The 13,491-nt window shown below is 38.4% G+C and overlaps 1 protein-coding gene across 2 annotated transcripts; it reads right to left on the reverse strand.

Moving 5' to 3' along the window:
- Positions 1 to 1,329: 1,329 nt before the first annotated feature.
- LOC131947982 (uncharacterized) lies at positions 1,330 to 11,784 on the reverse strand. Of its 2 annotated transcripts, none has more exons than XM_059309420.1 (4): positions 11,594 to 11,784; positions 3,141 to 3,537; positions 2,398 to 2,607; positions 1,330 to 1,733 (listed from the first exon to the last, which is right to left on the reverse strand). In XM_059309420.1, the coding sequence occupies exons 2-4, from the start codon at positions 3,336 to 3,338 to the stop codon at positions 1,452 to 1,454; spliced, it is 690 nt and encodes a 229-aa protein (XP_059165403.1). In that variant the 5' UTR covers positions 3,339 to 3,537; positions 11,594 to 11,784; the 3' UTR covers positions 1,330 to 1,451. The 2 variants fall into 2 exon arrangements, with proteins under 2 accessions (XP_059165403.1, XP_059165402.1); XM_059309419.1 differs by lacking the exon at positions 11,594 to 11,784 and adding an exon at positions 10,890 to 11,009.
- Positions 11,785 to 13,491: the final 1,707 nt, after the last annotated feature.

Consider the following 13,491-nt stretch of genomic DNA (forward strand, 5'->3'; position numbering starts at 1 on the left):
GCCTGACATTGCTGAACTTGTTTGTACAACAGCCTGACATTGCTGAACTTGTTTGTACAACAGCCTGACATTGTTGAACTTGTTTGTACAACAGCCTGACATTGCTGAACTTGTTTGTACAACAGCCTGACATTGCTGAACTTGTTTGTACAACAGCCTGACATTGCTGAACTTGTTTGTACAACAGCCTGACATTGCTGAACTTGTACCTTTGAACAACTGACATGTAAGATAACCTCTGCTATACATTCAGCAGTGTATTTTAGTCAAAATATTTTTATATAATTATAATTTATTTTTGTTGTGAATTATTATTATTGAAGAATTATTTTTCAAACAGATTTTTGGCAAAATCAAATTTAAAATGGGGTTTTTCTTAGTAAAAAATCAGTGTAAAATCTATTTGCATCTTTTTTAAAGGCATTTGAAATTTGTTTAATATTTTCTCATCCTAAACTTGTTGAGAGACTTGGATTGAAGTTAAGGGGAAACTACTCAATGAAAAGTTATTTATACTTTTTTAAAAAATTATTCTTTTATTGCCTTTAGAAAAATCTTATATTTTTTAGAGAGATCAACTATTAATATGATTTTCTAAAAAAACTATCATATTATTAGATATAGAATGTATTTTAAAACTTGTATTGCATTTGTTGGAATATAATGATCTTCCAGTGCATGTATAAATGCTGGTAAGGATGTACATTTTGTTTATCTGCTTGTTCAGATGTTGTTTTATTGCCTTCAAGAATCCCATGAGATTTTTATTTTTCCTTATAATCCAGTCAATCTTGTTGATTGTTTCTAGTCTGGTCTGAAATATTTTTCATCTGTTGAAGGTTCATTTTCTACTTGTTATTTTCTAGTCCTATATCGTAATGAAAAGCTTCATGTAATATAGATTCAGTCATGTAGCATCAGCTTATATTTACTTTTTAAAAGTGTTGCAAGAATTTCAAAGATTGTTCTGGCGAGCTTGTAACTGTATTGATCAATGTAAGGAGACAAATACATTCCGAACTATCTTTGTTGTGTTTTTATTTCTTCTTATGTTCATGAATGAGATGTCTGTTTTTTTAAGCAGGTTTAAAGTTATGTTTAATGTTTGAACAAAACAGGAAAGTGAAAAGCAAAGGCTGTGTTACACAACAATGATCTATAGCCTACAACCACAGCATATAACAATTATAAACAACCAACCTAGGACCTTCTTGCTATACAATACGTGGACAACCTCTCAGATATAAACAATAGCACAGAAATCTGAGATCTATGTATGGAAGTTTACAAAATTTAAAGTAAAACATTTTGAGACGAAGAAAAACAATTTATTTTGAAATGTACTTTACAATTTGTACATTTATTCACACTATATTTTGTTGGTCTTTGGACAAACTTTTTTTGTACCAGTTGTTTTTTATATAAATCAAGACGCGCCACTCCACAGAACATCACAACAAACTGCGCCACAAATTTTCTTTCTGCTGTTTCCGCTTCTCCTGCCCCTCTAGCAGACGTCTAAACCTGACGTCATGGCTGGGGAAGTCCCGGTCCAGGTAGGTCTTGCCTCGATACAGGTCAAACACAGCCTCGATCTGGCGGTCCACGGTCACGAAGGTCGGCAGGTGCGTGATGAACGTCTTGTTCCGGTGTAGGACGATATCGGTCCGCTCTTTTCTGATCTTCAGCATCGGGAGAATGGGTTGCCTTCGTGGGCTGTTGCCGGACTTGGCCTGGGGGAAAAATGAAAACACTTGCTCATATTAGGGCTACGTTATTGGGACAGGGCTTTTTATCTGTAGCGGAACATCCTCGTGTGGGTGGGGGGAGTGTGTGGGTGGGTATATGTACTTCTCAGATATGACCTAGGTCAGAGGCGTAGCGACCCTTCCCGGAGACAAACTTTCGATTTGCACCCCACCCCCCTCAAACTTTCGATGTGCACCCCCCTCAAACTTTCGATTTGCACCCCCCCCCCCTCAAACTTTCAATTCGTTTTTCTAACCTATTTTGGCGCCCCTAAGGTCGGCGCCCGGGGACATGTGCCCCCCCCCCTCCCTCGCTACGCCTCTGACCTAGGTAGTTGGCACCTTGCTAACCCGAAAGTCCCGCTTTCGAAAGTTCAGGCAGATGACTTATATTATAGGATGACCAACTTTAATTTTCTTTCGGTACACTTTATTTGGAAACAAAACTATAGACTTTCGGGTCAGCAGGCGTATGCTCTAACACTCAACCATGATGTTAAATCTAGGGATAATATATTTAGATAAATAATTAAGATTAATTATACCAGATCTAAAACAAGATTTAAAGTAAAAAAAAATAAATTCATCGTACAAGGGGAGTGAATATGTGAGACCAAGGGAGATAACAAAGAAAAATCACAAAACTAACATTGTTAAACCGGCAGTGACACAAAATCTGGACACTGGGACATCTCTCGACGACGGCCGGCGGCAGGACCGGCAGGTTCAGGCCGGACAGCCTCATCTCGTCCTCACGCATCCACTGCCGGCGTTTTTTCTCCTGCTCCTTGACGAACGTCCGCCGGCTCATGTCCAGGGAGAACATGGTCCTTTCCTTGCGCCGCTCAATGGACGCCAGCTGGGGGGGGGGGGGGGGAGGTGGGGGGGGGGGGGAGGTGGTTAAAACATTAAAACAATTGTTTGGTGTATGAGTCAGGATAAGCTATGTGATTTACTGTCACGTCTAGGTGTGACTAGGTGTGACGTACTGTCATGTCCAGGTGGCGACCAGGTGTGACACTGTCATGTCAAGGTGCTGACTAGGTGCGACTTACTGTCATGTTCAGGTGGCGACCAGGTGTGACACTGTCATGTCCAGGTGGCGACCAGGTGTGACTTACTGTCAGGTCCAGATGCCGACCAGGTGTGACACTGTCATGTCCAGGTGCTGACCAGGTGTGACTTACTGTCATGTCCAGGTGCTGACCAGGTGTGACTTACTGTCATGTCCAGGTGTGACTTACTGTCATGTCCAGGTGACGACCAGGTGTGACTTACTGTCATGTCCAGGTGCCGACCAGGTGTGACTTACTGTCATGTCCAGGTGCCGACCAGGTGTGACTTACTGTCATGTCCAGGTCTGATTTACCGTCACGTCCAGGTGTTACTTACCTGTAAAGCCAGGTGCCTGTCGTGGCTGGAGTTCTCGTACAAGATGGTGTTGGTCAGTCTGGTCTTGGGGAGGGCGTGTTTGACGCTCAGGTGTTGCTTCATGTCGATGTTCCGTGTGGTGGACGTGTCCACCTCATCGTCCCATGCCTCTGGAACCGACACTGTGCCAGATTTTCTCAAATCCTGAGCTTGTGCCATTTTGGACAGTTGTTTGTATGTTTGTATATTTGTATTTGAAAAAAATGTCGGAGGCTTTAATTTATCACAATCAACAATTTAAATTTTCCGGTTTTTTTTTCAAGATGGCGGAAAATTTATATATTTAAAACTACACATTTTGAAACATTGAAACTTGAACATTCTCAACTTCACTTTCTTGTCAACTGGACGGGGTCAACTGAAAAAACAAAAGATTTCAAATTATTTATTAGTTAGGTTGTGCTATTGTAAATATTTATCAGTTCTCATAAGACATAAGTCGATGATGAAAACTGCAATACAGTTTTCATCGGCTTGTGAGGACTGATACATATTTACAATAGTAATATTTCTTTCTGATATGTACTTTTATTCATTTAAGGTTGTTTGCGTATACATAATACAAAAACTTCTAATTACAATTTTATTTATAAACCCGAAAATGCAATGTGAAGAAAAAAAATTATGAGTATTTTTTTTGTTGGGTGGGTTTAGGGGGTAGGATGGACTGAAATAAAGTTGGGATTTAAGAAAAGAATATTATAATCAGCCTGAATGCTATGTAGAGTACAATGAGACACATCCAATCAAACATTATTCACTTCAAACAGCACTCCCCCAACAGGTTTGTATTAAAACATTTGTTTGTTTTTCTAATTTAAAAAAAAACTTTTATTTACAATTTTAAAAAATACAATAAATATATGTGTGTATGCATTAGCCCAGGGGTCGGCGACCTTTTGGGAAGGAACAGCCAAAAGTTACAATTTACCAAATATCCCAGTTTTTAAAGAGCCACTAACATTTTTCTTTCAATTCTACGATATTTGATTAGGATTATATATATATATATATATATATATATATATATATATATATATATATATATATATATATATATATCTTTAAATTTGAAATAATATTTATTCAAATACATGCACACATGTTCCGCAGAAAAGAAGTATTAAAGTGTTTCGTCTAGCTCTGCTTGAATAATAAAATCAGTAATCGAAGTAGGCCCCTATATGACTCTAATTATTGAAAAATATCTACAACAGTTTCGCCTTGCATGCCTTTTGAAAGTTTGTTTAAATCTGGCTAATAACTTGTTTTCAGTTTCAAAAATGCCTCTAGATTTTTATTTGTTAGATGGCTTATATACTTTGTATTATATAAATTCATGCAAGAAAACGCTTGCTCGCATGAATATGTTGAACCGAAGATCGTCAGCACTCCAAATGCCAAATTCTTCACCTTACTATAGCATCCTGCAAGACTATTCCATGCGTCACATAGTATGGCCTCAACTTTTTGTTGAAATGTCCAGTTGTACAGTGAAACGTGCATGTTTTACTGGACCTCCAAATCATCTAACTTGCTCTTGAGATTTGTGAACTTACCGCTCCACAAATGTTTGGTTTTCAAATCTAGCAGTTTAATTTCAAGCGAACCAGCATCAATTCCAAATAGCTCAAAGTTAATCTCATTTGTTTTTGTGTTGAGAGAATGTACTATGGCTATGAACGTCAGAGTGTTTGCATTTCTTTTGAATTGCTCAAATCTCTCAGTGAACTCATCCTTCATTTTGTTTATAGCAATGCTGAAGTGATTCATGTTAATAGTAGCTTTGGTTTATCGTGATATTTTTTTCAAATTTTTCGAAATAAAGTAATTTACCGCTCTCCGGGTCTTCAACAAAATGAAGTAATTTTTTTTTCGAAACAATCCTCTTCTTCAAGCAAGGTATAGGCTGGGTTTTCCTTTCCTTGCAGTTTTACATTTAGCTCGTTATTTTCTTTGTAATCTCCACCATGAAGTTGAATGTTGCAATTTGGGATAGACAAGTTAATAGGAAGTACATTGAAATATGGTGTAACTAAATATTCTAATAGAATAGCGATTGCTTATTGTTTATGTTTTTTATTTTATCGTTCATTACCGAATGTTGCAGAACAATATTTTTATGAGTTTTGAAAATAAAATAAAACAATTATTAATATTTGTGTATGGAGCTGAAGAGCCACATCTCGACATCAAAAGAGCCGCACGTTGCCAACCCCTGCATTAGCCTGTAGAAACAATCAAGGATTTACAGCAACAAAATTTACATACAATTGATAAGGTGAGGGATAATAAAACAATTTTTAGCGCAATTTCCATTCTGGAGAATTGCGTTTATTAACTCGTCATTTCTGGATGTATGAATGGATGTGTGTTCGCAGCTTTAAGTCGTATCTCCTCCTCAACGAAGCAATATCGAGGACTAGTTCCAAAAGCAAATTTACGAGGATGATAGTGGGCCAAAAAAATTCCGGAATTCCTTCCTGGATTTCACGGAAAAGCCAAAAAACCTCGAAAAAATGCAGTTTTTGGCTATATCTCGGCAACCAGACCACGTAGCGACTTGAAACATTTACCAATCGATTCCTGCAATAATTTAGAACAATATTGCAGAAGAAAGTTTTCAAAAATATTCTTTCGTTCGGTCACAAACAATTTTTTAAAGTTACATTATACATAATACACTACAGTAGTATATAGCAATTTGGACCGAATTAGTAGGCATGTTTATCCAACCACACCACACGCGTCATCACGTTCAATAGCTGCGCCATCACGTTCAATGGCTGCGCCATCACGTTCAGTAGGCGCGCAATGGTTTTTAGTCATATAACTAATGTTTTTAAAAAATGTGAAAAAATGATTAGGCCTAGCGAAACAAAACCTTGTAGTTGAAACTCCCTATCACTCTCATATAAATTATAAATAAATTAATAGGGTACAAAAATAAGGAAATTGCGCTTAAATTGTCACTAGATTTTTAATTTAATTTTTTTTTTTTTTTTTTTTTTTTTTTTTTAAATACTTTTATTTGCAATTAAAACAAGTACATCAACATCAAATTTTTTAACATAATTTTGAACACCAAATGAAAACGAAAGGTTTTGCAAATGTACATAATGAATATTTACATGTCATGTATTTGATTATAAAAAAAATTGCAAAGGATGACAGTAAAAGGGGTGAAGGTCAAATGAAAGTGTCAGAAGTCTGGGTGGGGAGAGGAAAGGAAATTTTTCAGAGGGTCAATGGGACAGTGAAGCATTTTCTATGTAGGGAAACAACTTAAGTTGACTAGTTGAAAGGGTGTTGTAGTGGTCGCATTGAGTTTTCAAAAGGTTGCAGTGTGAAAGATAAGGGGAAAGAGACAAGATTTAGAACTTTAAATAAGTTCAGGATATTGATGTTGCGGTGGGTGGTGGGGTCGTTGGAACAGTTTAAGGCAGGGGTCGGCAACCTTTTGAGCCGAAAGAGCCAAAAGTTACAATTTACAACATCACCCGGTTTTTAAAGAGCCACTAACATTTTTATGTCAATAGTATATTTGTTTAGGATTTTATATATATATATATATATATATATATATATATATATATATATATATATATATATATATATATATATATATATATAATCCTAAACATATATCATACTATATATATAATCCTAAACATATATCATACTATATATATATATATATAATTTAGAATAAATGGCTTTGATTATATGAAATAATCTCATTTGGATTTGTGTTGATTTGTGTTGAAAGGATCTACTATGAACGTCAGAGTACTTGCATTTGTTTTGAATAGCTCAAATCTCTCAGTGAAAACATACGTCATTTTGTTTATACTAATGCAGAAGTGATTGAGTAGTAGCATTGGTTTTATAACGATATTTTTACAGATTTTTTCGTAATTAAGTAATTTACCGCTCACCATGTATTCAACAAAGAAGTATTTTCGAAACAAACCACTTCTTCAAGCAATTTATAGGCTGGATTTTCCTTTCAGTTTTACACTTAGCTGGTTTAGTTTCTTTGTGATATTCACTATGAAGTTGAATGTTTAAATTCGGAATGACCAATGTAATAGGAAGTACATTGAGATAGGGAGTAACTAAATATTCGAATATAATAGTAAATGTTTATTGTTTATATCTTATGTTATATCGTTTATTACCGAATGTTGCAGACTAATATTTTTATGAGTTTTGAAAATAAAATAATTATTAATATTTGTGCATGGAGCTGAAGAGCCGCAACTGGACACCAAAAGAGCCGCTTGCGGCTCGCGAGCCGCAGGTTGCCGACCCCTGGTTTAAGGGATTGTGGGGTTATCATGTCTGGGGGTAAAGTGGATAGAGGGGGAGAGAGGAAGGGGTAGATTTCACTAGATTTTTAATCAACTGTTTTTACATCAGTCAGTTACATTAATTAAATCTAAATGAAGTACCTTCACAATTTATTAAAATTAGGTATTTGATAAAGCTACCGGTTTTAGATTTAAACTATACTCAAATTATAAAATTTAATTCTAAAAACTACTGAATAAAAAATAATCAAATTAAATTATAATACCGATGTATTAATTATTACTATTTTTATTTTTACATTTTTTTATTGTGGTTGATTTTATCTATTGGTATCTGTTTTTTAATAATAGTTATAAGTTGCCTCCACTGGGTTAAGGATTTTTTTAAAAAATAATTTTCTTAAAAAAAAACAAAAAACAAATTAATATTCAACGTTAAACAGCTCTAACTTTTTTTCAAAATTGCAATGTGCCTAAACTTATAAAATAACTAAAATTGTTAAAAGTTTATACGTCACCGGCAATATATAAAAATCGGCATTCTATAGAATACCTAGGCAATGTATACATTGCCGAAAAGGGTCACCAGAGTACGAAATACTTCCAATTACAAACATTTTCTCGTCATTCTATAGAAGACCTAAATCACTAATAGGCATAGAGAAGAGTGTAGAATTAGGGTTAGAGTTAGGGATAGAGTAATACTTTTCCATAATGCGCATTTCACACTTAACCTGAGCAGTTCTTGCCACTCTATAATGACAAGTCATTTTATGTCATCCCTAGGAAAAATATAGGATAATGTAGACATTTCAAGGATCGTATAGATTGCTAAGGTGTTCTATAGAATGTCTTATACATTGCCAGAAACACACACACACACACTCACATACACACAACACACACGCATATATATATATATATATATATATATATATATATATATATATATATATATATATATATATATATATATATATATATATACATGTAACTCTAGAAGTAGAGTATACTAATTTAATAATATTACAGTCTGTGATGGAACTCCACATTTTCAAGGTTTCAGTTTGTAAAGACCCGCCTCTGTCTCTTCTCCATGCTCTTACTTTTTTCCGCTTTATGGTCTTCATGCAAACACAACTGGATTAGACACAGTCATGTACACAATTGGATTAGACTCAGTCATGTACACAAATAGATTAGACAAAGTCATGTACACAACTGGATTAGACCCAGTCATGTACACAACTGGATTAGACCCAGTCATGTACACAACTGGATTAGACCCAGTCATGTACACAACTGGATTAGACACAGTCATGTACACAACTTGATTAGACCCAGTCATGTACACAACTAGATTAGACCCAGTCTTGTACACAACTGGATTAGCCCCAGTCATATACACAACTGGATTAGCCCCAGTCATGTACACATCTGGATTAGCCCCAGTCATGTACACACCTGGATTAGACCCAGTCATGTACACAACTGGATTAGACCGAGTCATGTACACAACTGGATTAGATCAAGTCATGTACACAACTGGATTAGACCGATTCATGTACACAAGTGGATTAGACCGAGTCATGTACACAACTAGATTAGACCGAGTCATGTACACAACTAGATTAGACCGAGTCATGTACACAACTGGATTAGATCAAGTCATGTACACAACTAGATTAGACCCAGTCTTGTACACAACTGGATTAGCCCCAGTCATATACACAACTGGATTAGCCCCAGTCATGTACACATCTGGATTAGCCCCAGTCATGTACACACCTGGATTAGACCCAGTCATGTACACAACTGGATTAGACCGAGTCATGTACACAACTGGATTAGATCAAGTCATGTACACAACTGGATTAGACCGATTCATGTACACAAGTGGATTAGACCGAGTCATGTACACAACTAGATTAGACCGAGTCATGTACACAACTAGATTAGACCGAGTCATGTACATAACTGGATTAGATCAAGTCATGTACACAACTGGATTAGACCAAGTCATGTACACAACTGGATTAGACCCAGTCATGTACACAACTGGATTAGACCCAGTCATGTACACATCTGGATTAGACCCAGTCATGTACACAACTGGATTAGACCAAGTTATTGGATTAGGCGATGCGACGCTAATCTCGCCAACAGTTCCACTGAGAATCCCAGCGACATTGTTGAGAGAGAACCACTTTAAATTATTTATCAGCCGTGTTTATGGATGAGAGCCGTCTGATTGCCGAGTGTTTTTCGATGTCCTGTTTATTGTAGGATCACTGAAGGGGAGGTATTCACCATAGCTCTGAATAATGGGATGGGGTGTGTGTGGGTGGGGGGGGGGGGGGTGGAGGGGTTGAGAGGTTCGTCCAGTGTGGCAGTTTAATATTTATTAACATAGAAGCAATACTGTACTCAACAGAGGCAACAGATGGTGTGGCAGTGGTGTAACAAGTCGATGGTGTGGACACACCCAGGAGTCGGGGGGTGGGGGGTGGGAGGAGATGACACCAAAATAAAAAAATTGGCAACGTATGTGAGAAACTCTATCAAGTTAATTCAAGATCCCCTTAAAGCAATCCAACTTTGTAAGCACACAATAACACCGTCATAGATTGTATGGGGGGGGGGGTGACACCAAAATAAAAAATTGGCAACGTATGTGAGAAACTATCAAGTTAATTCAAGATCCCTTTAAAGCTATACAATTTTGTAAGCACACAATGACACAGTCCAAGATTGAAGGGGGGGGGGGGCGACACCAAACTAGCTAGAATTTTAGAACTGCTCATAGTTTCTTTAATGCATCTCTTGGGGGGGGGGGGAGGACTGTATTTACCCCTACCAGAAACACGCCTACCCCCCCCCCCCCCCCCAAAAAAAATAATTTAAATAAAAAATATATATTTTTACTAATTTCCCCAACCCCGGGAAAATTTAAAGTTCCACTATTTTAATTAGCATTAAGGTTACTTGAAACGATTAGAGTAAAAAAAACGTCTAATGCAATCATCAAGTTATCTCTTGATTAACAACCAACTAAAATTCTCAACTTAAATATCTATATTTTGTTCTGCGTGTTTTACTTGTAATAACTTGACATAATCCTGTAACGATCAACGCAATGTCTATAATCTGTTCCGTGTGTTTTACTCGTAAACATCTGACATAATCCTGTCTATTCTGAATGCGAATTTAAATAAATCAAACATTTTGTATTAAGTTCTATCGCATTCAAACATTAAACCAAGACGCTCATTGAAATACAAAGAAAACGATTATATATCTTTTATATAAACATACTTATATCCTATTTACTTAAAGAATATTTTAATTCTAATTACGAAAATTAACATATTAATTTTCGTAAGATAAATTCACTCACCTCACCACCGCTACCACAACAAGACCGATAACACAACGAGTCATCAGCACAACACAATGTGTGCTTGTGGTTCGTGCTATGTTGACGTTACAATAGCACGGACCCCTAGACCACCTAGAACACCAGTCTATCAAACCAGCGATGTACAACACCATTAAGTCGTAGAAGCTCAATTAAAAAAATCAGACATTACTGATCGGCTCTTGTCAAGTGTACAAGCGTTCATGCTTTAATCAATCGTTTCGGTATTGATTGGAGCGAATCATGCGTAGATATTTAATCGATTATAATGACTAGTTTTTTTTTATTGCTTGCCGATTAATTCGAAGTCTATATGTATCTCGTAACTTCATTGAAGTAAATTTTCACGTTCATGTAAACTATTGTCGTGTTTATTATGATGTTACTTGTAAAATTAAACGGCATGGTGAGGTCCAGCTGGTAGAGTGCACACATTGTTAGCCTATAGTCTATAGTTTGGTTCCCTGAGTTCACCCAGCACTAATGAGTACCTGGCGTGTAACAGTGTCTGGGTATAAAACTGACCTTATAAACAGGTAAAATCTACTTCACCTGGTCGAATGTCAGTCGTATCTGTAAATGTTACTTTAGTTTCCTCTGTTGTAAAAATGTAGTCAAAATGTATTAAATAATATTACCTAATGCGTGAACTATAAAGTTGTGTATAAATAAAATCAACTTACCTCCAAATAACATTGATATTTAGATTGGATATTGAAGCCAAATTAACATTCTGTTTAAAGTATCAGTAAGACAACGTTATAATATTATGCTTATTAAGGAAATAGACACAGCTTTGAAAATATCCAATTAGTGTTTTTACTATCCGAAAAAAGAAGGATAACAATTGACATATCTCCCTGGCGTGGCCTGTAGTGCCACCAAGTACAACAACAAGGCTACAACGGCACGGCGCTACAATCAAAGGTTATTGATTGGCAATCAGCGCCGTAATTAAAGAACACGGGGTAAAGAGGGGTCTGGGCCCCGCCTGTCCATGTGTCTAGGACCATGTACCTGGGACCCCCGCCTGTCCCCGTGTCTAGCAGCCCGTGCCTGAGACCCCCGCCTGTTTCCGTGTCTAGGACCCCCGCCTGTCCCCGTGTTTGGGACCCCCGCCTGTCCCCGTGTCTAGCACCCCGTGTTTGGGACCCCCGCCTGTCCCCGTGTTTGGGACCCCCGCCTGTCCCCGTGTCTAGCACCCCGTGTTTGGGAGCCCCGCTTGTCCCCGTGTTTGGGACCCCCGCCTGTTCCCGTGTCTAGCACCCCGTGTTTGGGACCCCCGCCTGTCCCCGTGTTTGGGACCCCCGCCTGTCCCCGTGTTTGGGACCCCCGCCTGTCCCCGTGTCTAGCACCCCGTGTTTGGGACCCCCGCCTGTCCCCGTGTTTGGGACCCCCGCCTGTCCCCGTGTTTGGGACCCCCGCCTGTCCCCGTGTCTAGCACCCCGTGTTTGGGACCCCCGCCTGTCCCCGTGTTTGGGACCCCCGCCTGTCCCTGTGTCTAGTACCCCGTGTTTGGGACCCCCGCCTGTCCCCGTGTCTGGGACCCCCGCCTGTCCCCGTGTTTGGGACCCCCGCCTGTCCCCGTGTTTGGGACCCCCGCCTGTCCCCGTGTTTGGGACCCCCGCCTGTCCCCGTGTTTGGGACCCCCGCCTGTCCCCGTGTCTAGCACGCCGTATCTGTAATCACCACGTGAACAATGTGGGCCAGTGTGCCCCGGGGGTCGGAGATCTGGACCACAACAATACACCCGTTCCGCTTCATTGAACAATCTGATTTTTTTTTACGGTAACCAGATACTGCGGTATCGGAAATCTATTTATAGACGTACGGAGCAGATGATCAGATTAAATCTACGGTAGACAATTGTATGGGTACGCCAGCTTACCTACCATAGACTGATCTGTGTGGTGACCAGATTAACTCCAGTGCGCTAATCTATGTGGTGATCTATGTGGTGATCTATGTGGTGATTTGTGAAAGACATCTCGAATATCAAACCGATGTATACACCACACTTCCCTCACCATATAAGCTCAGACCCCCCCCCCCCCCCCCCCCCCACCTCCCTCCTACCAAGACCACGTTCTAAAAAACACAATTTGTTAACTTAAGCATTTAAATCTGCAACACTCAATCTTTATGCGAAAAGAAATATACACAGAGAATGCAGTGAGTCTGGTAGACATAGAGAACACCACAGATACAAGGTGTACACTGCATAACGCGATAAGATGATCTTTTCCTGTCTATGTTTAAAACCGACACAATCATCGTCACGTCATGTTTTTTTTTTTACACATGAGCACATTTTCTTGGCTACACGATCAATATGGTAGCAAATATGTAACAGTGCTACGTACAAAGTAGCAACTCATGTGTAGTAAAGCTACCTGCAAAATAATAGCATACATACAGTAGTACCTACACAATTGTAGCAAACATGTAACAGTGCTACGTACAAAATAGCAACTCGCATGTAACAATGCTGCCAACACAACGGTAGCACATGTAGCACACATGTAGCACACATGTAGCATACATGTAGCAGTGCTACCTACACCGTGGTAGCACACGTAGC

Source organism: Physella acuta, unplaced genomic scaffold (genome assembly GCF_028476545.2).
Source record: "Physella acuta isolate Inbredline_101_S28 unplaced genomic scaffold, ASM2847654v3 ptg000619l, whole genome shotgun sequence".
Taxonomy (NCBI): Eukaryota; Metazoa; Mollusca; class Gastropoda; family Physidae; genus Physella; species Physella acuta.

Excerpts from the sequence above, each read along its gene's own strand:
- LOC131947982 (XM_059309420.1), bottom strand. The coding sequence starts at position 3,338 with ATGGCACAAGCTCAGGATTTGAGAAAATCTGGCACAGTGTCGGTTCCA. Across the intron at positions 2,608-3,140 it reads ACAGGCACCTGGCTTTACAG|CTGGCGTCCATTGAGCGGCG; the intron begins GTAAGTAACACC and ends CCCCCCCCCCAG. Across the intron at positions 1,734-2,397 it reads GTCACTGCCGGTTTAACAAT|GCCAAGTCCGGCAACAGCCC; the intron begins GTTAGTTTTGTG and ends TTTTTCCCCCAG.